General features: G+C 34.9%; 1 protein-coding gene across 2 annotated transcripts; it reads left to right on the forward strand.

Annotated features, from left to right (window-relative positions):
• The first annotated feature begins 388 nt into the window (after window positions 1-388).
• On the forward strand, window positions 389-25,351 carry GNPDA2 (glucosamine-6-phosphate deaminase 2). Of its 2 annotated transcripts, XM_017851843.1 has the most exons (8): window positions 428-544; window positions 4,778-4,939; window positions 8,978-9,079; window positions 10,093-10,274; window positions 12,704-12,767; window positions 16,195-16,379; window positions 19,560-19,734; window positions 24,377-25,351. In XM_017851843.1, the coding sequence occupies exons 2-8, from the start codon at window positions 4,816-4,818 to the stop codon at window positions 24,436-24,438; spliced, it is 894 nt and encodes a 297-aa protein (XP_017707332.1). In that variant the 5' UTR covers window positions 428-544; window positions 4,778-4,815; the 3' UTR covers window positions 24,439-25,351. The 2 variants fall into 2 exon arrangements, with proteins under 2 accessions (XP_017707333.1, XP_017707332.1); XM_017851844.1 differs by lacking the exon at window positions 4,778-4,939 and having other exon boundaries at window positions 389-544.
• The last annotated feature ends 584 nt before the right edge of the window (window positions 25,352-25,935 follow it).

Below are 25,935 nucleotides of genomic sequence, written 5' to 3' on the forward strand. Positions count from 1 at the left end.
AGACGCTCCCGATTTCCCATGGTACTGTTTGCCCTTTTGCAAACTTGACTTTGATGAGTTTTTTGACACAAGACGCTTATGTCATTGTATTTGCAAATATGCATTCAATAACTTGGAATAGAGAGAGAAATGTATTCATAAACGGCAAATGTATTCCAGCAACATAAGCAACAAAGTATGTATGAGCACCACGGTACTACACATGAAATCTCATAAGTCTAAAGAATCTACTGCAAATCCCTCTCTGAAAGATGGCGGGGGAAAGTAGCGGTAAAGTGATGCCCTAGAAACTGCGGTCTTCCAAGCAGGAAGCGCGCCCCGCTGCACCTCACTCTTACAGACCTCCTAGCGTCTCAGCTCAGGCGCCCAAAAGGCAGCGCGCATGCGCAGCGCCTGCCGGCCGCGCCGCGGTTCCTTCCTGCGCCTTTATCTGCATCCGGGTCCGTGGGATTCGCGCTCCACTGGTTCGCCGGGGTCGCTCGCGGGTGGTTGGGTGTTGCTTGTTCCCGCTGTTCCAGCGTCGGAAGAGCCATTGGGTCTGCCGGTAAGCTTAGAGGCGGGGGGACTGAGGGAGCGCCTAGAAGGGAACTCGGGCCCGGGGACCCAACGGCGACTTCGCCCTGTGCGGGCTTTGTGCCGAGACGGGGACGCTGGGCCGGGGCGGAATGGGGTCTCAGGAACCTCGAGGCTGGGGGCGCGTGGGGTCCCCGTCCTGCCCGTCGCGGACCTGGTTGTCCTCTCAGGATTTGTGCCTACGGGAGGAGGCGCCCCTGTCCTCTCCTCTCTCGCGGCTTCCTCCTGACACCTTTCCCTATACTAGTTAAAAATTCCTAACAGTCATCCTCATTTGCATTCGCTGTCGTTTGCCGAGTGAGGGCCAGGCAAAAGCGCCGCTGAGGGTATTTACAGTCCCCGCCTCCCGGGCTGGACCCATAGCCTTCTCTGCTGTCTCTCGTCCCTCCTCTGGTCGGTCCCACACGCGCGGCCAGGCCACCCTTACCCGTTGAGGTTAGGTCAGGTTGAGTAAGGAAAAGCTCGGAGCAGAGGTTCTGCAAGTGTAGATTCTGGTCCTGGCCCCGCCATTAACTAGTTGTGTAACTTCACGCGTGTGGAAGTTGCCATCCAGCTTTGAAGTTTTGCGATTTATATTCAGCAGCCCTTTTTCCTAGCGATGCACATCCAAAATGAATCAGCACCTGAAGAAAGACGAGGGAAAGGGTGGTGCTCTGTTTTTTGATGCTGTCTTGTCGTGATGCCAGGGAATTGCATAAGGCCATAGTAATTTGGATCTCTGAGGATTGGCAAAAACTGGAAAAGTCAAATCTTAAAAACTTAAGTGTGAAGAAATTCTTCTTTCTTCTGGGTGAAGTGATTCATTTGGGACTTTTGGAGATGACTCTGCGCCCTCCAGAGAGTTCAATAAAACAAAAAGTTGCCTGTACCTTGGTCTGAGAGACTTGCTTGAAATTCGTTTCAGTGAGGTGTGTGGTGTTCTTAACAAATTTCACCTGATTATGAATATCACCTGTGATAATTTGCAAAAGCAGAGATTCCTTGGACTTCCAAATCTTTGAAACACTGTGTCTAGGGAGAGGGACCTGCGAATCTATATTTTTAACTAGCATCCTAAGTGATTCTCAACTGATAAGACATCTTTGGCATATGGGTCTTTGAGTCAGATACACTTAGTTTTAAAGTCAGCTCCCTGGGCCACTTTTTAACGTCAGCAATAAACTTGTAGTTGCAGTTTTCTGTATCTGAAGAGTGAGAATAATAATTTCAATCTCGGAGACAATTAAGTGATTCTAAGCACTTTGACAATAGAATTCTTAATCATTTTTGTGTCTACAGAACCTAGCAGTGCTTAGTATATAATAGGTCTTCAAATGTGTGTTGAAATGAGAAAAATAACATGCCCAGGACGCAGAAGACATTGAAAAGCTCTAATGCTTCTCGTCCTCCTTACCTTACTTTTTTTCCCCCATTTTATTAGCAATTAGCTTGCCATATATTCTTGTTAGAAGTAAATGTATCTTTTGATGGTCATGACAGCCAATAATTGCTTCTGATTCTTTGCTTAAAGTCTAAAATTGTTTTTGACATTAGATGATGGATATATTTAAGTGGAGGCTGAGTCCATTTGTTGGACTGAATTTATGACTTATGTAATTTATTTTCTGTAAATAAATGTTATTGGGCGAGAATTCTAGATCATGGTGACCATAATATTTTGTTGTGTGTCAGAATTCGAAAGTGTTATCTTCTTAAAGACATTTAGATTCCGTACATTTATTTTAATAAGACCTTTAATCTCATTAATTTAGAAAATTTGACTTATTACTGTATGTAAAGTGTGTGGGTACAAAAGTCAGGAATGCTGAAACCATGTTATAAAAAGCTTCGTATTGGTGACTGATGCATTTAAATATAAAACTAAGAATTAAAAATCTAAGGATTATGGGAATTGTTATAGAATGTTGAGTAAATGTTATAAGGAGACGTTTATAAACTGTTGGTGGTAATGTCAGTTAGTTCAACTTCTGTAGAAAAGAGTGTATGAAGATTTCTCAAAGAACTAAAAATAGAACTACCATTTGGCAATCTCACTACTGGGTATCTGCCTAAAGGAAAATAATTCATTATATCAAAAAGCCGCACTCATTTTTATCTCAGCGCTATTGACAGCGAGGCAGTAGAATAGGGTCTGGAGGCGGGGAACTTAAGGCCAATTCGTGCTGACTTCCCAAAGCTGAATCAAGGGAAAACACCAAGGTCTGGGGGCAGGAAATCTAAGGCCAATTTGTGCTGACTTCCTGACAGAGAAAACACCTGCGTGTGGGGGCAGGGAACCTAAAGCCAGTTAACCAATTAACGGAAACTTCCTAAAGCTGAACCAAAAGGAAAAAACCCATCTCCCCATACCCAAGTAGCAAAGGACCAAAGGCTACCCTCCCTACAATCGACTACCTTCCGCCACCTCTCAGGTGGAAGGGGAATGTGCCTTGGATTGGCGGTGGACTGAGCATGGGCCATCCCTTCATCTGCATAGGGAGCCAATTCACCTCAGCCTTTAATTAGCCACGGACCAAATCCTTCATGCAGATAAGGTGTAACTGTTAAGGGACCTCAAAAGGAATACTTAAAACCCAGAAAACTTTGTAACCGGACCCTTGAGCTGCTTGCTTGGGCCCACTCCCACCCCATGGAGTGCTTTTCTTGCTTCAGTATCCCTGCTTTCGCTGCTTCATTCCTGTGTTTCCTTCTTTTTGTGCAGTTCTTTGTTCAAAATGCCAAGGAGTTGGACACCTCACACTTATGACCTTCCTTCCATTAACAACATTAGCAAAGATAAGAAATCAACCTGAGTGTCGATCAATGAATGATTGGATAAAGAAAATGTGGTATATATACACCGCGAAATTCAGCCGTTGAAAATCAAATTGTGTCCTTTGCAGTAGCATGAGTGGAACTGGAGGCCATTAACAACTCCAAAACAGAAAGAAAAATACCACATGTTCTCATTTATAAGTGGGAGTTAAATAATGTGTACACATGGTTGATGGAAAGCAGACTGATAGATATTGGAGGCTCAGAAGTGTTGGGGAGTAGGAGTGGGTAGATGATGAGAAATGCTAGGATCAATGTACATTATTCAGGTGATAGATACACGAAAACCCCAGACCTAGTCACTAAACAATATATCCGTGTAACGAAATTGCATTTGTACCCCTTAAATTTATACCATTTTTTTTTAAAAAAAGGAAAACAATATGTCTTACAGATATCAGAAGCTGTGAATTACTGTAAGAATGCTGATTTCCACATCTTTCATGGTATTAACCTACACTGTGTAAAATGGAATTATGTAGCTTTTAAGTGACTGATCTCTTAATATATGTATAATTTTCTTAACTTTAGAACAATTTTGAGGAACTAAAATTGCTTTTGTGAAGAAATTTCTCCTCCAGAGATCAGTTTATTTAGTTCACTTTGTTTTCTTTTTCTTGTTGAATTCTCTTATTAAAAATAACATGTCTAGTGTGATCCCATTGTTACAATTTGAATTCTGACCTTGTTGCTTAACTACCTGTGTGACCTTAGTCAAATCATGTGAGTCCATTTCCTCATCTACAACTGGGCATTTTATTTACTTCACAAGATGGCTGTAAGGATTAATATATGTACACTTGTCCCTGGTATCTGTGGGTGGTGTCTGTTGGTATCTGTTAGGGATTGATTACAGGATCCCCCTTCAGATACCAAAATCCACAGATGCTTAAGTCCCTGAAATTATATGGCATAGCACTTGCATATCACCTGCACACCTACTCCCATATACTTTATCTCTAGATTGCTTATAATACCTAATACAATGTAAATACTATGTAAATAGTTGTTATTCTGTATTGTTTAGGGAATAATGACCAAAAAAAAAAAGTCTGTATCTGTTTAATACAGATGCAAACATCTTTTTCCCCTGAATATTTTCAGTTCTTGGTTGGTTGAGTCCTCGAATATGGAATCCACAGAAGGCTAACTATACTTTTAAATGACTTAGCCCACTGCCTTAAACTCCGTGTCTGCTCAAATGAGAACAGCTATTATTACTATTTTTAAAATTCAGATTGTATATGTGCATGTCCTTCTTCAGTAATGTACTTTTAAAAATCATCACTATATTCTGTTTCAGTGCTCTATTTATTATTTACATCTTTTAAAAAGTTATTAAATTTAAATTATCTATTATGTAAAGTCTTCTAAAATGGACTTTTCTCAGGTTTGAACTTCTTGTTCTGGAAGCTCTGCGTCGCCATAATGAGGCTTGTAATTCTTGATAACTATGACTTGGCTAGTGAATGGGCAGCCAAGTACATCTGTAATCGCATCATTCAGTTCAAACCTGGACAGGACAGATATTTTACACTGGGTTTACCAACAGGTAATTAACTACTTTTTCCATTTTATATTCTGATGTTACCCACATTTAATTCTGGTGGAATTGAAGGGTTTCTCTTAGTAAGATACTTTCCCCATTCATTTTTGCCGTATCACTAATTGAACATCGTAGTATAAAAGGCCAGAAAAATGCATGTATATAAAATCTACTATCTATAGTGTGTTACTAGGTCTTGTGCCAAAGTTTAGTCTCACCTATCACTCCAAAATGCAATAGGATATATTGTAATTTAAGTGTTGTTCATATTTTTTGTACATTTTTCTAGTAGTCCTTTGTTTTGGGGAGCATTGCTTTTATCATTCATACAAGTTTTTAATTGATTGGCTTTCTTATTAATCATTAAGAGGTACCTAAGTTATGTACTGTTGCCTTTTAATTTAACTTCACCTGCCTTATAAATCCTTATTAATATAGAAGTTATATATTATGTAATGCTTATTAGCCTTTTACTATTTATGTTGCTTCTATTATAGATATATTACAAGTGAAAAATATGTCTTCATCACAGTTTAAGGAGAAGCATTAATTACATATTTTATTGAATTAAGTTTTCCATTAAGCATGCTCTTAAAAAACAACCAGGTCGTGTCATTTGATCTTATGACACTTTATTTGACCCATGATTTTCACACAGTATTAGACCTGGAACTAAAGTTGCTCCTTATTGACTACAAGGCATTTGTTCTATACCCCTAAGCCTTGGTTTCCTTACCTATAAGAAAGATATGGATAATAACTTAAGATGCTGTTTTGAGAGTCAGCTAAGATAGTGTATGTGTAAGTCCCTTGTATACTGTAAATAGTCTATCAATTTATAGTTTCTGTAAGTATTTTATTTAAACAGACTATTTTCTCCAACTCCTCCCCTCATACATGCTAATTACATAAAAACTACAATTGTAATTTTTTCCCACTTGAGTAATTTCCATGAATGGTACCCTTCAAGCTGATTGTTTTGTTTTGCTTTTTCTCTTTTGGTCCAGGGCAGTAGATCTTGGTGAGAATGGCAAAAGGTGACTTTTTTCACTGGACACACCAGTACTACACCCCCAGCACCCTCAGTTCTGATATGTGAGCCCTTGGGGTTGAATGTGGTTTCTGTATAGTTTCTATGCTGTTATACTTAGTTGCACTCCGCCTACCTCTGTTAATGGCATTGTGTTAATTATGATGCAGAAAAAACAGTAATTTGAATGGGGACAAAAAGACTTAGAGAGTCTTAAATGTCAGCAGTGCTAAACATCTTTTTGTGTATTTAGATCTACAGCTTTGCTTTATTTTGGATAGCATAACTGCTAGTAATATACCTGCCAAGGGAGTATCTCTGGAAAACCTTGTTGAAATTTTCCATTACTCTCCTTCATGGACCATTGACAAGGTTAATTATGTCCCCTTCCACCACTGCTTTTGAGACTTGAACATACATGTCGGTAATTGCTAGTACCAGGCTGTATTGTAATTATCTCCCCATCAAGCTCAATTTCTGGGCAATATCTGTTCAATTTTATATTTACTCATGTGATCTTAATGAGGGTGACATTTAAAGCCTGTATGCTGTGAGCCTGATCTGCTTCCCAAAACTTATTCCCACCATTTCCTTACCCAGAACTGGGCTAGGCAGATTTGACTGCTTGCAGTTCAAGAATAGGCTTGAACTTGCTGGCTGCTTTGCTTTGCTTTCACTCATATTCCTCGCATGTTATTTAATGGAATCTGTATGAGCTCTGGCACCAGACGTATCTAGATTTGAATCCCTGGTTTCACAGCCATATGATATTTGGCAAATTCCTTAATCTTTTTGACCCAGTTATTCTGTCTTCAAAATGGGAAAGATAATGCCAGTTTCTCAAGGTTGTGAGCTTTATGTGAGGTAATATATAAAAACATCAGCACAGCATCTAGCCACATGGTAGACAGATGTCATCATTGAATCTCCGGCTCCATATTTGCTCTGCTCTGAGTTAGTTTCCTCTTTGTCGAAATTGTATCCCTTCATCAAGACTGAATTGAAATGCCATTTTCTTTTATTGTTCTTCCAACTAGCAAGATTGTAGTCTTTTTTATTTGATATTCTGCAATACTCAAACTTCTTTTAGATTATAGCGTTTTTCCTGTGTTACCGCTATTTTGTACTTGCTTATCCTTATACTGTGAGTTCTTACAGGAAAGAAAATGTCTTAATCTTTGTTTTATATAAATCATAGTAGGTACTTGCTAAATTGTGTTAGTAATGACTATTACAAAGCAAATATTAAAATTAAGTTTGTTTAACCAGTTCTTTTTTCTTCAGTCTTTTAGCCACATTGATTACAAAATAGAAAATGAATTTTTTTGTCACCTCAGTTGTGACAGATCACCTTTTTATTCATATATCCTTAAATTGAGAGAATCCTATAACTCGTCTCTTGACACTAAAAGAGAGAAGAGATTCATTTATCCTTCCAGAAAGGAAGAGGGAAAGCATATTTATCCATCTTTTAGGCAGGTTTCATGTTAGTGGGCTATAGCTTGTTGAGAAAGAAATGTAAAATTTTACTACATAATTTTTAAATTAATAATTGTAATCTAAAACAACATATGTACTAAGCTTTTAGAAAATCTTTTATTCTTCTGTTCTGTGAACCTGTGTGGTATTTATTTATAGCCTTGTCTATTCTGTCATCTCAAATGAGAGGCAGTCTTTTTACTATTCTTGAATTTCCTTTGTATTTGTTTTTGTCAGAGACTGTTTAGTTTTATCAGATTTCTGTATGATACTTGGGTTGGAATTTTTTGTGCAGCCTTTTGTTTTGCACTGTTTTGTTTTGTGATGGTGGGTTAACTAGGAATCAGTACTCCAACTAGGATTGGGAGGGCCAGATAACTTGTTATAAGAATGCAATCTGGGCCGGGCGTGGTGGCTCAAGCCTGTAATCCCAACACTTTGGGAGGCCGACACGGGCGGATCACGAGGTCAGGAAATCGAGACCATCCTGGCTAACACTGTGAAACCCCGTCTCTACTAAAAAAAAAAAAAATACAAAAAACTAGCCGACAAAAAATAGCCGGGCGAGTCGTGGCGGCCTGTAGTCCCAGCTACTCGGTGACCGGCTGAGGCAGGAGAATGGCGTGAACCCGGGAGGCAGAGCTTGGCAGTGAGCTGAGATCCGGCCACTGCACCTCCAGCCGCCGGGCAACAGAGTGGACTCCGTCTCAAAAAAAAAAAAAAAAAAAAAAGAATGGCATCGTGGCCTTCTCAGTTTGAAGTTAAAATGAAAAAGAAAAAAAAAAAAAAAAACAAATTTAGAAAGCAAAGGTGAAGGCCATCAAGTGGCTAATTTATTTTTATTCTGTTGTACCATGAAGCACCATCTTTTCACATATCAAACTGTAATTTTATAAAACAATAGAATCAAGAACTCAGATGAAATATTAGAAGATCCTCTTTCCTATAAATTCTGTCCTAAGCAAAAATAACTTCTTTTTCTCACTTTACACATTTTAGCTGATACATGCTGAAGTTATCAAAAGATGAGAAACAGGAGCTTCATTTAGAAAGCTGTAAGGCTAAAGTCCCTACTCAGTGTTTGCCAGTTTGAGATTCTATTTTGAAAGTAGGGGCAATATTTAAATTTAGCTCTGTTTTCCCTTTTGATTTCAATAAATAGTCAACACTTGACCTATTTATATATCATTTGTGCAAAAACTCAAGATTTTGTTTTCAGAAAGGGAGATTTTTAAAAATTCAGGTATATACTCTAGAAACTTCTAATCTTAGAATTTGTAATAGTATATCCTAGTACCCAACAACTCAAGGATAATTTTCCAAACTTCAGTTTTTATTGACAGATTTCCAGCTTTATTCAGCAAATTCTAGTTTACCAAAATGTTTAAATACTTGTTAATCGATTATGTATTTAAGTTAATAATTGCCTAAACGGAACGACAGAATATTATTAAGAAAACATAGGTAAAGTTAATAAAAGTTTTTTTAATAGATTATTAAGTCATGTTAGAAAATGGAATTTTTATGTCTTTTAGGGAGTACACCTTTAGGATGCTATAAAAAACTAATAGAATATCATAAGAATGGACACCTTTCTTTTAAATATGTGAAGACCTTTAATATGGATGAATATGTAGGTAAGCTATACGTAAAGATATTGACTATTATGTGGGTATGTTGCATTTTGAATAAAATGAATGTAGTTTTAGAATATTAGTATATTTGAATTTATGTTTTGAATATAATATTAATGTATGAATATATTTCTAAAATGTAATGTACTGCTTTGAGATGAGATTGGGAGTTTATATAAAACCTGTATTTTGTGATAGTAGCACAGAATAGTGGAAGGAATGAAGGACTGGAAATCAGAAGATCTGCATTCATCCGGGGCTCTGCCACTCACCAGTGATGTAACTTTAAGCCAGTCTACTCACATTTCTCATTCTCTTTTTTCTTAAAGCAGAGTTAAAATCAGTGTTGTCAGGATAATCTAATGTATATGTAAAGGTAATTAGTTAAGTAGTTTTTCAAATCAAAAGCTATATTGGTAACCCTGAAACTTTTATAATTCATTGAGTGTTAACTTGCCTGCCTGAAATCTATGATGTATAGAAACTGTTAAAATTTAAATATAGCAATACATATTTAATGGTAGCATAAATGATAGCCAAATAAGTGCTGTGATTCCACATAATCTGCACACATATAGTATGAATAGAGGAGGAACATGACTATCATTTCACTTGAATGGCTGATTATTTTGAGCTTAACATGAAAGTCAGTCTCATTGATTAAAATTGTGTGTGTTTGAGAAGAGTATAGTGATGAAGTGCACATGAACTAGACTTTCTGTGTTTGAATCCTATCTCCTTTGTGAACGATGGGACCTTTGGGAAAGATCCCTATGTTTCAAGTGTTCACCTATAAAATGAGATAATAGTATTCCATAAATGTTTTATGAATTAATGCATACGTTTAAGGTGATTAATACTGGGCATATAATCATATATTCCACATAAAAATGCTTTTAAATTGAATATGGTATAGAGAAGTTACATATATTAAATAACACTTATGACTTAAACAGAAAAATAAACTTTAGATTTATTTCTGGGAATACTTATATTTTTATTAACTTCATCTTTAGGACTTCCAAGAAATCATCCTGAAAGCTACCATTCTTATATGTGGAATAACTTTTTTAAGCATATTGATATAGATCCTAATAATGCACATATCCTTGATGGGAATGCTGCAGATTTACAAGCAGAATGTGATGCTTTTGAAAAGAAAATAAAGGAAGCTGGAGGAATAGATCTTTTGTTGGAGGTATGTAAAACCTTTTGTCATTAACTATTTGTTAGTGTTTGAATTAGGGAATTTTAAATTTATAAAAGAAATCTTCTCATTATGTAATGTGAAGAGCACCTGTGGCTGTCCATAATACCCATTAATTCTGCTACTGATTTCTGTTTTACTTCATTTTCTTCAGAAAATAATCTTAAAATTCCCATCTTAATCTTCAAATTAACAGCTGGAATTATTTACATTATGCCTTGAGAGGTACATCCCAATCCATGTTAAACTCTTACAACTACCTCTTTAAAGTTGACAGTTTACCACATCTTTCAAAATGAGTAATATGTTTCTTTACCTAAATGATAGCTTCTTTTTACTATTTCTTTAAAACTCTAGCCAACCTACTTATCAAATTCCAGAGTTTAAACGATTGCATGAGGAACAGGTGGATTTTAGTAGATCACTTTAATTGTTTCATCTTACTGAGTAATCAGTTAAAATGATGTAAAACTTTTATATATCAGCCTTAATATGAGTTAAGCTGTATAACTGTCATAAATTCCAAAATTAATGTTTAATTTGCCAAATTCCGCTTGTAATTTTATATGTGTGTGTGTATACATAATCTACAGTTAAAAATAGGAAGTTCTTTCCTTTATAATGACAATATGGTTTTCTATTAGTATAAACTATCGCAGTCAGCTAGCTAATTGCTATAAGAATAATACAACATCAACTAAACTAAAATTTTTTGCCATATTCTTTAATATTCAACTAAAAATACTAATGCTGTAAATTATCTGTATATAACTTATTAACTTAATAGAACACTGATCAAAATTACATGAATTTGATCTTCAATAGAGCTGTACTGAGGTTAATTTATACTTAAAGTGGCCAAGTATGGTTGAGATAGTTGATTATCTTTGGAGGAAATTTGGTTTTAAAGTCAGATGTAAAATTGTATCCTGTTTTAGCCACTTAGTATCTGTGTGACCTTGGAAAGTTTATTGAAGTTCAGTATAAGTACATTGTTTGTAAAAGAGGATTAATATTAACCATTCCAAAATTTGTGAGAATTAATCATGTTGTAACGTGTATAAAATGCCTTACACGGTGCTTGGTGTGTGTAGTTGGTACTCCATAAGTGCTACTTCAGTCTTCTCTTTCTCTCTCAACTGTAAATGCTGAAATAATTGTCCCTTAGAATTACTGAATTCCTTGGGATTTTTACCGAATTCCCTCTAAGGACATCCAGCTGGATTGAAATCTTCTCTGTAAGACAGTTTTTACTTCTACCTAGCAGAGTCAATAACATTTACTTTCTTGATAGAATGGTTGTTTATTGGAGCAAGAAACCAAGTTAGACTATTGCTTTTCAAATTAGAAGGTTATCTGTTTTAAATAAAATTTACTAATACTACTTCTGTAATCCTAGAAAATATGCATACTCCTGCTTTGTACGTATGGCTCAATTTGGGGATAATTAACCATTTGTATCTTCCAATATTCAGGCTAAGACAGTAGATATTTGAGAGTATCTGAGGGGTGCATAGACCATCTAATCTTTAGATTTTCTAAACTCCACACCAGAATCTAGTAGAATTACTGGATTACAACATACTGCAACTGCTTATATAAAAAAAAGTTTTCACTCATTTACTATAAGAAAAAAAGGCTTTTAGTTGTTGGAGGTTCATTATTAAGTGACTGCTTGAAAATGTCTTCATTTGTGGACTTTCTTTTCCCCTTGTTAATTTATTGACCTTACATAAGTATGCATATGACAAACCTCTTGTAGACTCAAAGATAGGAAATCGATTTTACTATGGGGAATAACACTGATAAGAACACTTGATTTTGTTCCTTTGCCTGCCTTCCAGAAAGCATTCATAGCATAAAATAATGTTTAAGCCTGTAACTCTTATTCAAGATGTCTGGTAGAACTTCCCTCTTTCCTTATAACTTTAAATCATTTAGTACTTCTTTTTAGCTAATTTTTTTTTGGGGGGTTATGTTTCTTCAGTATAAACCACCTCAGTTCTCCTTTTGAAATATATGTTGCATAGGTTGTAATTATGTTGATCACTGACACCACTAAAAATAATTTGATTTGGTTTTTTAACCAATTTGTCTTAAGCTTCCTGTAGTTCTTTCTCCGCTCCTCCCCGCTCCCAAATATATTTTAAGAGAGTTCCCATGCCTCTTCCATTAACATCTTTACTGTAGTCATGGATGATCCAATGCCTGACATTTTATATGTACCATCTAAAGGACATACTTGTGCATAGAGAGAGAAGGATTATTGCATTTTCTTTGAACTTTTCCTTATTTGGGATGCCCTATTATTGGATATGTATTCATGAAAGAATCTCATTTGTTGATCTAGGTTTATCATCATTGGATTTTTAGATGAGGATTGGCATCTGGGTCTTACGACTACCCTTCTTTTGTTCCAGGGTTTGGTTAATAAAAACTCTAAGAACTGTGCCAAATGGGATCAAAATATCAGCTTTATTAAAGGTAAAGTTGAAATAGAGATTGCAGTTTGGGCTTGAAGCCAGAATGGGGTTTTTCACTCCTACCCTTTGAATTGAAACAGTAGAATGAGAAGAGCTTAAAAATGTTAATCTGCTATTGCTCATTCCAGGGAATTAGAGCAGAGTTCCCTATCCTATAGGGAAGAGGAAAAGAAAAAGAAGGAAATACATACTTAAATGTTCTCATTCTTCCTCTTGATGGCAAACGTGTTGAGAGAAAGGGTAAAGGTGTATCATGCAATTCCTGACTTAACCCCAGCAATAAGATACACAAACATGGATTTTTAAAAATAAAATCTAGGGCTGGTCCCAGTGGCTCACACCTATAATCCCAGCACTTTGGGAGGCCGAGGTGGGCGTATCACCTGAGGTCGGGAGTTCGACACAAGACTGACCAACATGGAGAAAATCTCTACTAAAAAAACACAAAATTAGTTGGACGTGGTGGCACATGCCTGTAATCCCAGCTACTCGGGAGGCTGAGGCAGGAAAATCGCTTGAACCCGGAGGTGGAGGTTGTGGTGAGCTGATATCATGCCATTGCACTCCAGCCTGGGCAACAAGAGTGAAACTCCATCTCAAAATGAATAAATAAGTAAGTAATTTTAAAAATCTAGTTTTACAATAAAATCTTAAATATATAAACTTTTACAATATCTTAAGGCAATAGTGTCTTGGGTTTTTTGTTGTTGTTGAGATGGAGTCTCGTTCTGTCGCCTGGGCTGGAGTACAGTGGCTTGATCTTGGCTCACTACAACCTCCACCTCCCAGGCTCAAGCAGTCCTCCTGCCTCAGCCTCCCGAGTAGCTAGGACTACAGGCACCTGCCTCCATGCCCAGCTAACTTTTGTATCTTTAGTGGAGATGGGATTTTGCTATGTTGGCCAGGCTGGTCTCGAACTCCTGACCTCTGGTGATCCACCTGCCTTGGCCTCCCAAAGTGCTAGGATTACAGGTGTGAGCCGCTGCACTTGGCCTAGGTGATAGTGTTTTTAAAAAGTAAAAATAAGACAGTGGGGACAGTGTTAACATTCTGATTTGGTTGCATGCTTGGATTCTTTGCTTTGCTAGAAAAAGGAAATAATGGGATCAAAAGTAAATTAACTGGAATGATTCTAGGTTAACTCACCAACTGAAGGAAAAGTTGAAACAACCAAGTCTTTGGAAAAACAACCAGAGAACCTCAGATCTCAGAAGTAGAAACTCATCAATCTTCTCCCTGCAGTGCTATCATCCAGTACTTCAGTTCGCCATGCCTTCTTCCTTACTGTATCCCCGGTCAAGATTCAGATCCACACAGAGATTCTGATTGGTTAGCCTGAGACAAGTGCTTGTCTCTAGACCACAGTAACTTTACCTAAGAGGGATATAGGAAATTAAAATTGTTCCAGCCCCTCTGGTGAGAGGAGCAAGGCAGAAGAGAACAAGGTGGGAGGTGGAAGAAACTATACTGAGCTGACCAAAGAATAGCAACCATGCATTCATTTATCCAGCCATTATTTAATAAGTGCATCCTGTGTTTCACTTGTTGTTCTAAATGGTAAGAATATAATGATGAAGATAAAGCCCGTACTTTCATGAAGAGTATATGTACACTACCATTAGAACTGTAGGAACACAGGAATGACATTTACTCCAGACAATGAGTTTTAGAGATGTTTCAAGAGGTGCTGATATAGTTAGACTTAAAGGCTGAATAAGAATTAGCTACATTTAAAAAAATAATTTTATTTCAGGAACCTCAATTTTTGACAGTTACAACCAACAAGCAAATATCTTGACCCAGCTCTATTATTAACCTTTGCTCATAATTTCAGCTTAGCTGTACTAGCTGTACACTTCTGTAAGGCCCAAATCATCAGTGAGGTCACTAGTAGTAGATCTTAGTAGACTTCATATTTTTTCCTGAAGCTTGTATTTTCCTGATCCCATCCTTCCCTCTTTACACATATGTAGAGAAATATGTTAGGGATATGTATACCTAAGAGGAGAAACAGAACACTTTTACAGATCTAGAGAATTTAATGCCTGTAATTAATATATGTTTATAAGCAGATACATACTTAATAGTAGAAACAGTCAGTGCATATTAACCACATGTAGGTCTGGTCTTATGTCTCCTTATTAGAAATTCATAAATTGTTGTACTTTGGCATCTGTACCTGCTTCAAGAGTCTTCATTTCTTCATTTTTCAAAACTGGGTTACTCTGTCATATTTTATATAAATTTTGTTAAAATTGTGTGCTGTCAGTACAATACAGATATCATTAAATATGCAGAATATAAATGTAAAAGATATTTTAATGACTCACGGAATTGGCGGATTTATTTTTTATCTGAGGTTGCCAGAAATGTGACTAGCTACTAGGGTACTTATAAATAAAACTCGATTTATGTATGTCATAGAAAGATTCTTAAGTTTGTGAAAAGAATTACCTTCCATTTCCTTCAAATAAGAATGTCATATTCCTGTCTATATTTTAGAGGTAATCCTAGAATATTAGAGTTGGCACTAGATCTCTTTAAAGCAGTGTTTTTAAAACTGGTTGTCACCCATTATTATATCATAAAATCAATATAGCCAATTACATGCAACATTTTCCTTTTGTTAATGAAATGCAATGTAATAGAAAACAGCTTGTATGGTTCCTAGTAAGGGTAAGTATGATTTCATGCAGTTCTTGTCTTAATTATATTTTATTTGTTTGTGTTGTATATGTGTATATATATACTAGATTGCAACATCAAATGTTATTTCTTACAAGGGTTACAGTCAGAAGTGTGAAAAAGAAAAAAAAAACTATTCACCTAGACATTATCTTGTCCAATCCACACATTTCTATAAGTGAGGAAACTATCCTACAGAAAGGTCTACTAGTTAATTGCCGTATCTGGACTACAACCAAGTAAATTAAAGTGTGACTATAAAGATGTCCGAGTAGGAATCAGAAGACAGATCTGAGTCCTGTCTCAGTGTTTACTCAGTTGTGACGTTGAACAAGTCACTTATTTTTCTTGAGCATCAAAATTTCCTTGTGTATGTAGAAAAAGGTGGAGGAAATGAGGGAAATAGATATGGCTAATTTGACCATCTCATAAGATTATTAAATAATATTTAATAATCTGTTGTGATGATGCATGTGAACGGGCTTTATAAATTATCAAATGTTATATTAATATAAGGTGATACTTAATTTTACTATTAGAATCATGTCAGCTCATTGCTAAGCATGTAGAAAACGTTGAAACATTTGTTGAATCAATACAGAAACAAATATTTTAATGCAGTAATAGGAATTCAAGTATAAAATCAAACAAGGTAAGTGTTTTGTTGTTGTTCTTTAACGCACATTGAACTTTGTGAAACCTATTTACATCATGTGTATATGTATGTATATTTCTTTTGAAAGGAATTGGTCCAGATGGTCATATCGCTTTCAATGAGCCTGGATCCAGTTTAGTATCAAGGACAAGATTAAAGACTTTAGCAATGGATACCATCTTGGCAAATGCCAAATATTTTGATGGAGATTTATCAAAAGTGCCAACTATGGCTCTAACTGTTGGTGTGGGGACAGTGATGGATGCTAGAGAAGTAAGCATTAAATGTTCTTTGTTGTTTTTCCTTTGATGTCAATATATTAATATTTTGCAGGGGTTATGATGCTGAATAAGTGATATTTTGATTGCATTCTGTTTGCAGTATAAATTGTTTTCTAGTTTTCAGTAGCTAACTTTTGTCAGTCTCATTGATATGTTTAGGGATCAATTAAGTCTTTTGAAGCTGTAAACTAAGAATTAAGCACCACCACTTTTGAGGTGCTGCTTGCCTGTTCCTGCTCCAGTTTGAGGTCCTAAAATCTTAACTGATCACATGGTTTGTTTTTTATTTTAAGTGTCTCATGAAAGGACTGCTGGGACAATGATGCATTGCTAGTTACACAGTATCTTTTTTGGAGCTCTCAGGATGATTTAAATGCTTTTTGACTGTATGTTATGTAGGATGATAGAGCCCTGTTGGTTTCCAGGAGAAAAGGAACTCAGCTGGGGCTGCAACTATTCTACATTTGGTATATTTAAGCATGGAAGAGCTCTGAACAGCCAATTCTGTGTAATTTAAGGTTTTTTTAAATTGGGCTGTCATTTTCTTCCTTGAGAATACAGAACAAATTGTAGTCAGTTCATGGTTGTATGTAGTTAAATTATATGGAAACCCAGAACTCTGTTCCTTCCTGGTAGCCAGATCGGACAGGTTCAGAGGAAAAATGTATAGACAAGGTATGATGAATAAGTAACTTATCTTTTTTTCTTTTCTTCCTTAAGAATACAGAAAAGATTAACTTATCTTTTCTTCCTTGAGAATACAGAACAAACTGTAGTCAGTTCATGGTAATATGTAGTTAAATTATATGGAAACCCAGAACTCTGTTCCTTTCTGGTAGCCAGATTGGACAGGTTCAGAGGAAAAAAAGTATAGACAAGGTATGATGAATAAGTAACTTATCTTGATACAATTAAACTTGAACATACAAATAGATACAAACTGCCAATCAAAATATATGAGAAACCTAAAAGTCATAGGTATATGAAAAAAGACCTTTCAAGGACTCAAATTTCATAGTCAGTAAGTTGAGAAAAGGATTTTAGAGCAATCTTATTTCTAAAATATGAAACTGAGTTATGTAATACATTACATTTAACAAGATGTAAGTTTTAATACGGTTTTTATGCTGTTTTTTAGAACAAATAGAATTACTCAAATACTGAGTTTTTTTTCTTTGGGTCAGTTTTTGCCCAGACAGGAGTGCAGTGGTGTGACTACAGCTCACAGCAGCCTCAACCTCCTGGACTCAAGAGATCTTCCCACCCCAGCCTCCTAAGTAGCTGGGACTTCAGGCGCACACTACCACGCCTGGCTGATTTTCAATTTTTTTTTTTTTTTTTTTTTGGAAGGGACAAGGTCTTCCTATGCTGTCCAGGCTAATTTCCTCATTTATTAAAATTACATTTGACTTAAAATTCCAACCAAGAAGGGATATGGAGGATTTAATATGAGGTTATAAATTTTTGTAAATCATTTATATCAGTTTATGGGATGATTAGATGTTGATGATTATTTAAATTAGCTTTTTCATAACCTTTTAAAATAGTGTTACTGCTACACTTAAGTAGCATAAAGCTGTATCACTGCAACATCTGCCTGAGCACTGGTTCTCAAACATTAGTGTACATAAGGATCACCTGGTATCCACACCTAGCTTGATTATTTAAATTTAGGGATTCTGCAGTTTGAACAAGCATACCAAATTATTCCATATAGTTTGTCCTTTCCCATGATATGAGAAATAATCTCCTTGAGAGTAGAACAGATATAACTAATCACAGATCAAGTCTATTTAGAGAGCAATTTGTTTTATCTACACTTTAGCCGTAAACACCAATAATGAATTCTTCATCCTATACTAAGCTTCCAGCAGCCTCCTTTCCTCTAAACTCCACTCCCTTCATAACGTTAATGGTAGGTATGTACTTACCTTTTCTCGCCAATAAAAGTTTGGTTGTCTTTTTTTTTCTCAGTATATATACTTGATGTTGAGATTTCTTGCCACCTGTCTCATTACCTTTTTATAGAGTGTGCTTCAATAATGAAAAGACTCTTAGCTCATATTGTCTAATTGTTAGAACTTTTACAAGAGGCAATGTAATTGTTAATCGCTAAGAATCTGGGCTGTAGAATAAAACTGCTTGTTTGTATCTTACCAAAACCTTGGGCGAGTTACAGAATATGCCTCAGTTTCCTTATCTTTAAAATATGAGTAAGAATAGTATTTCTCTCGTGGTGGTGTTTTGAGGAGTTGATGTAATTCAAGGAGAGTGCAGAGTATTTCCTCCCATTTTAGGTCTAGTTACAAAATATGTAATACAAAGTTTGTTATAAATATTTTAGAACTAAATCAGTTTTAACATTCTTTGTTAAAACAATTGTAATGAGGAAAAAAATGTTTAAAGATTTATTACATTACAAAAATGTGTGTGTAGATGAGGTGTTAAATGGGATCAGTTTCCAGCTGAAAGGTTATAAAGACAAGATTCTGACACATACATTCACATTTGCAACATGTTATTGCATTATTTCATTGGCAGTTAGGGACTGGGGACCAAGATCTTGGATTTTCTGTAGCTTATAAGGGTAATATCAGTCATATATGCTTATAAGACAGTTCCTGTGTTTAAATAGATCCCTAATCCTTCTTTAAATCCAGTTTTTATTCTGAGTCAACTTTGAATAGCACATGTTCAGTGAAATGCTCCTCACGCATTTCTTGGTAACTCTTCATATTATCTATTGTTTTAGAGTCTTTGCTTTTCTGACATAATATCTATTGCTTATCTAGACTACAGCAATTTGGTGTATCATTCTACATTGTATAAATTATTCATAGATTTGTAAGTCTGCTTTTGCAAGACAGTCCTTTTTCTTCATCGTCCCAGGTTTCTTCTATACATCATTTACTGTGTTAGTAATTATAGGTATTGTAATGTTTGCACTAATACCCCATAAGAAGGTATTGTTTTGCTTTGTTAAACTAGAAGCAACATTTTGTGCTTGTTACCTTAAAAAGTAAAAATAAATACCTTGAACTATGATGTGGAGCTATGTATTTTCTTTCTTTCAGAAAAAATATTGGTACTGAAGTCCTTGTTTTAAAAAAAAAAATAGAGCTCATTACTAATTTGGAACAAGTTTTACCAATTGGTGTTCATAATTTTTCAGGTAATGATCCTCATAACAGGGGCACACAAGGCATTTGCCCTGTACAAAGCAATAGAAGAAGGAGTCAATCACATGTGGACTGTTTCTGCTTTCCAACAGCATCCCCGAACTATTTTTGTATGTGATGAAGATGCTACTTTAGAATTAAGAGTTAAAACTGTGAAATACTTTAAAGGTGAGCACTGAATTTCAAAAGCCGACTGAGATATTCTGTTGTGGATGAAAATTGAAACTTACTGTGACTGTGGAGTTAAATCTCACACTGTGAAGTGTTGAAAAGTGGCAACACAAAGCTGGTTCTTTCAAGGAATGGAAAGTTCTCAGATAATAGTGTCTTCAAAGTAGTACCTTTTTTTTTCTTTTTTTCATGAAGAATCTCTTCAGTCTGTATTTTCAGTAAACATTTTTTCTTGAAATCCAAGGTTTAATAATTTACTTTCATATTGAATATATAAGACCAAATAACCCAAAAGAAAATGTATCTTTATTCATTCTGGATTTCTTTTCATGTTTACCAGTCCCACCTCAATCCCTCTCCCTCACTCCCCTCTAACCTAAATTTAGAACCTAATCAGTGGATAATAGAGATCTCCCACTATCTAATTTAATCTTTACAATTTTAAGCCAATTTATTCCCATATATTAAAGTTATAATGGCTAAATGTTAAAACAGTATGGAATAATCTCTGCAAGTAAGCAGGAGTTTGATTGCCCGGACTTCATGTTGATTTTCCTTTTTGCTTTTTCCTGTAGTCTAGTTCAGTAATTCAGAAACCTTACTGTACCAAGCTGTGTATTACAAAACACATATGCTTGATGTAATGGTTTTAAGAGATTTTCAAGGGACATTTTGCCTATACCCAATGTAGAACCCATTCTCCAAGAGTCAGCTCCACATACTACACATATGTAAGCAAGTGTACAAACAGGTAATTTTCATAAAGCACCTGTATTTACATAGCTGATATTAAAAGTTACATAGTTGATCCTATAGATAGGTCAGTGATTAAGTAGGTAGTAGGTATGCTACTTTTGCTACATGATTATACTTTTTAATCTTTTTTATTCTAGTAACTAGGTATTTATTTTAATGACTATTGGAAAATACACTGAATAAATGAAAGCTGTATTTTTTGGATATTATTACTTAAGACAGGGTCCAAAAAGCTACCATATTTGATTGGCTCTCATATACATTGATCTTGCTGATATTGGACTGTGTCTTAAAATTGGTGTCAGATCATAACTTACCAGGTAGCATTTTTTTTCTCAGTGGTACATAAAATGATGTGTCTTACAGTCTATAGCATCTCATATTCAGAAATAAAGTATATAATCTTAAATTTTAATTCAATGCAAACAAAACCAGTAACTCATATTTCATGTAAATGTGTGAATATGGCAAATATCTTGAAGGTGTTATACAAATAACTGACATTTGGCAAGCATAAAATAGTCTATTTTTAAAGAAAATACTGATCGTGCTTTGTATATAGTTTTGTATTTGTACTTATGTTTCATGAGCATTTGCCTCTTCTAAATATTTGGAAGCATTTTAATGGATAGTCAAGTACATAAATCATAATTTATTTAAACATTTCCTTATTGTTTAACACTTAAAGATTATTTCTAGGCATTTATATTTTTAGCATTTAAATTATTAATTTACCAAGCCACAAATATATCAGATTAAACTGAAAATTTGTGATTTGTGAATAAAACAGAGCATCTGATGGAGTTTTAACTCTATTTTCCCATGTAATCCTTCAGATTTCATCCCAAATAATAGATTCCTTGACTACAAGGAATCCTTACTATCTACAAATTTTAATTCCAGTTTTAAGGAGATTCGTTTAACATGGCCGTTTTCTAGTCCTAGTTAAGTCCCAGATAAATGCCTGTACCAATCTGATTTTGTCACAGTTTAGTTTTTATCAGATTTTTACATTTTGGTGAATATTTAGTAAGATATTTTATAATAGCCAATATCTCTATGACCAGGCACTATTCTAAATGCATTTTACTTTTTGATTTACTTAATTATCACAAAAATGTTATGAAATGGGTACTCATAGTCCCATTTTTAAATGAATTAATAGGCTTAACAGACAGAGATGTTAAGCTACTTACCCAAAGTCGTACAGCACATATTTGGGCAGAGCTGGGTAATAGAAATCAAAATCAGGCTGATCTCTGGAGTATATAGGCTTTTGTCTATTCTGTTATACTGCCTCCCAGAATAAACTCTAGGTATGATACCATCTACATCAAAATCATACTTCCATCTGCTTTTTTCCCCATATCATAACCACTGCTTCCAAAAAAGGTATATAGACATATGTTAGAGAATTTAAAATAGAAGGGTGGTAGAAGTTTATATGTATTTAGTTCTTTTAGTTCATCTAATTGTAAGCTCTTATGAAAAATTTTGAAACAGACCATTCATGAGAGGATAGCTGCATTACCTAATGAGGACACAATATTTTTCACTTTGGAGCTGTCTGTATTTCTGAAGAGGTTTCAGGATATCAGCCTCTGTTAGGATACCTCCTTCAATATGAAGACAGAATTTAGATATTCTGGGCTACATATGGGCCTCATTTTATAGTATTTTAGTAAAGGGTAGAGAAATTGAATATTCTTAAATAAACACATTTCAAATGTAGTTTTTATACTTTTCATACCGCCATTGAGTTACTAGTATATCAAAATACTGGAGTATGTAAATTCCTAAAATTGTCATCCATAACTCTTCAAATTCCATTCATATCACTAGCCTTTCTTCTGTCATTACTAAAAAGTGCCAACCAGAATCTTAAAGGGTTCTATTTAGTGCCTAGATAAGATCTAGGTTAACTAGATCCAAAACAATAGAAACTGTCAGTAAATGCAACTTTATTTCAGTATACACCTATATAGTAGTATATACCTTTTGAAAGATACAAGTTAATCACAAGACAACAAGTTTAATACCTGGGGATTTATTTTATTCATTCTCGCTTTTCATTTTTGCTTTTTAAATAGAGCAGCTTTATCTTTGATTTTAGTATATTTTCATGACATCATATGAATTTTTTTTCTCTTACTTTGTATTTAGGCTCCACCTCAGTAGTTTGACAAAGGTAGAATGAGTTCATTTTGAGTCAAAACCATAAAAGTTACTTTGTATAGACATTGGTTAGAATCTGTGACATTTAACCTTTCTTCTGGTAAGGTTTCAGGAAGTCTGGTGCATTTTTATCAGAAGAATTATTTGTTTGACTTAAGTAGCAATTATTTATTTATATAAAATTCATATGTAGAAAGTTGTCAATTTTACCTAAAGTCACAGTAAATATCTGACTTAATACCTAAAAAAGCAATTAATAGAATTTTCAAAATAATTATTTCTAGTTTGGAAGCAGTCCTACTTGATGTATAAAAGATATATCCAATGTAAAGGAAAAAACTTTATAAAGGAGTTGAATTTTTAATGTTTTTCCTGATATTTTAAGTTGCATGTATTTTAAAGCTGTGTATTCTTTCCATAATCAAAGTTGTTAGCAAATGACAGATGAATACTATTTAAGTAAAAAAAAAAATGATTCTCTACAAACTGATACTCCGGAAAATGTTACATCTTCTAAATCATACAGCTGATATTACCCTTATCTTTGTTGTCCCCTCTCCTACTGGACATGAAGTTTCCGGTGCTTAATATGACCTTCAAGTAGGCTGTTGAGAAGCATTCTCTCACTTTCAGTTGCAGCACTAGTGAATGGAATGCTTCCCCCTTCCCTCCTTTAGAGTCCTGTTCTTATGGTTAGAATTTCTCCTACTACACAAACACTTCCCAGTGCTCTTTGCTTGTCCCTTAAAAGTGAGTCTTTCTCAAAGTTGGGATTTTAGAGTCCTTTTTGCAGCCTTTCTGACAAGGAACATCTGTTCACTAACAAGCAACCTCTCTCTCCAATCCAGTAATTCCATTTCCTGCAAAACCGCATTGTAAGTGCCTTTCCCCAGCCCCCCATGTTCTTAATAACCTGGAAAATTTAACTCATGTTTACCCTCCAAAATATAAAATCTCTGGTTCACTAATTGGGTCAAAGACAGTCTTTTTAGAACTTTTTTCTCCCCAAAGTAGTATAGTACTGAGGCCTTAAAACACGAGTAACTGGAAGATCAGCTATTTCCCAAGCAGCTTTCATAGCTAAGAGCAGTCTGCAAGTATATGTACCAGTTACAAAATGTAAGTTATAATCTACCTGATTTAAAATCTAAATTTCTATTCTGAATTAAATGATTTAGTACAGGTTGTTTTCTGTATTGTTTTAGTAACCCTCCCTCAGTGTAGAATTTATAATCAACCTTTGTCAAAAATACACATGCCAAACTATTAGAAAATAATTTGCCAGATGAATGGATAGGGTAATATATTAAGAGTGAGACAGCAGTTCTGAGCCCCTGGCTGGAGTCTAGTAGAGGAAGTGCCAGAAGATCAAGATCAACATAGACTTTTAGATGTAATTAAAACATATTATCTAAGTCAGTATTCAAATTTGTCATGCTGAATCTCTTTGAAGACAAGAACTGCTCTTCTGTTTACTCCCAAAATACCTGTACACATTGTAGATCTGTTACATAATTATAAATTCATATTTGCTAGGTAGGTAAAAGACATTCTGAAACATTTCTATTTGTACTTTTCTAATAAACTTGACTATCAAGATGGGAACTAAACAGCTTACTGTGTCTTATAAAAAATACTTTGTTGTCTGAAGTAAATGAAATAGTTCAAAATTAACAAAACAACTAGAACTGTGCTTTTTTTCTTTAAGGTCTAATGCATGTGCACAATAAACTTGTGGAACCACTATTCAGTATGAAAGATGGAAATTGAAGGAGATTGGAGCAAAATTCTGCTTGAATGAACAGAGCACTTTTTACTAAGTAGTAGATGAATTTTCAGCTATGCAATATGACAAAACATGGGGAATTTTGAAGACTGTCATTTTTTCATTTGAGTATCTATGTTAAACATTCCATAATTTGAATATTTATATCTTGTACTTGGGCTTAAGAGAAGTAGCTGGCTCTCAAGATTGACTGGCTATTATAAAGTACTGAAGTCACATAGCCACCTATAAAACAGCATAGAAATGTCTGCCCGTTTCAAGTCATTTTAAAGGTAGAGTGTACACATCAGGTGCCATTTGTGATATGACTCCAGTGGCATATATTTCATTTTTTAATGACATGACACTCCAAACCTTTCAGATCAAACTGTCATTGCAGACCTTCACTTTTGGAATGTGATCTTTATATTTTCTGTGCATCACACACATGCTTTTCTGCATATGGTTGCCTTAGTCATCTTCCTACAGCACCATCTAGACATCAAAAATTGTGCTATATATCGTTGGTAAAGGAAATTTGAAGAGATGACAGTGTCTAAAAGTAGTTTACATCCTTTCGGAAAGTATGTGTAAGTGCATGTTTTTTGTGCACCTTCTTCTATAGCACTTTTTTACAAATATCTTATTTTTAATGACTTGGGTTCATGTCCCTAATATAAGTATCTTGACAATTATGAGCTTTATACCTAGCAATCCACTTCAGGAAATTCTTTTGGAGAATATTTTCTGATTATTGTTAAACTTAATATACGACTAGCCTTATTCCTTATGTCTAAAATAATAATATGAAGTATATATAAAAATTACTGTAAACTACATTGCCATAGCAATTTACATAAAAGTATATTGTTTTCTATCTTTAACTCAAATAAAGCGTGTAATAAGTTATCTAAATTTTATTTCCAGAAGTGAAACTGAACACATGCATTCAACTCTCAACAATTATAGTACATGTGAACCTGCGTTTATTTTGCATTTGTTGCCATCATGCATCAGGAGTTAGGTTAAAAGATGTCTCTGCCTCTGTGGGGAGCAAAAATAATGCTCCTTTTGCTTATTTTGCATTTCATAAGCCCACCTGATAGAAGAAGCCTTACTACGTGCTTGTCTATGTGATTAAAATGTATTTAGCTTCTTAAAATATTAAAAGAGCAAATAAATTAATGAAATAAAATTGGTAATAGGATTTTATGGTTAAAAGTGGGGAATGGGGTACATTTGCTGCTTTAATTCCAGATGTTTTAATAGCCTTATGTTTTTTAAATAACTAATGAGTCAGTAACATTCCACATACACTTCCAGTAATAAGAATCATTTACTACAAACTATGCTGACTACCTTAGAAAGTCATACAGCATCACAGTGAAAAAGCTAAAGGTACCTGTTGTGGTACATGATTCACCAGTTATTTCTGTGCTTTAAAGGTCTAAAAATTCTCCTTTCCTGACCTTGATGTTAGAGGCTTACTTGAGGTTGATGTA

The sequence above is a fragment of the Rhinopithecus bieti genome, unplaced genomic scaffold, assembly GCF_001698545.2.
Source record: "Rhinopithecus bieti isolate Rb0 unplaced genomic scaffold, ASM169854v2 scaffold_34521, whole genome shotgun sequence".
Classification (NCBI taxonomy): domain Eukaryota; kingdom Metazoa; phylum Chordata; class Mammalia; order Primates; family Cercopithecidae; genus Rhinopithecus; species Rhinopithecus bieti.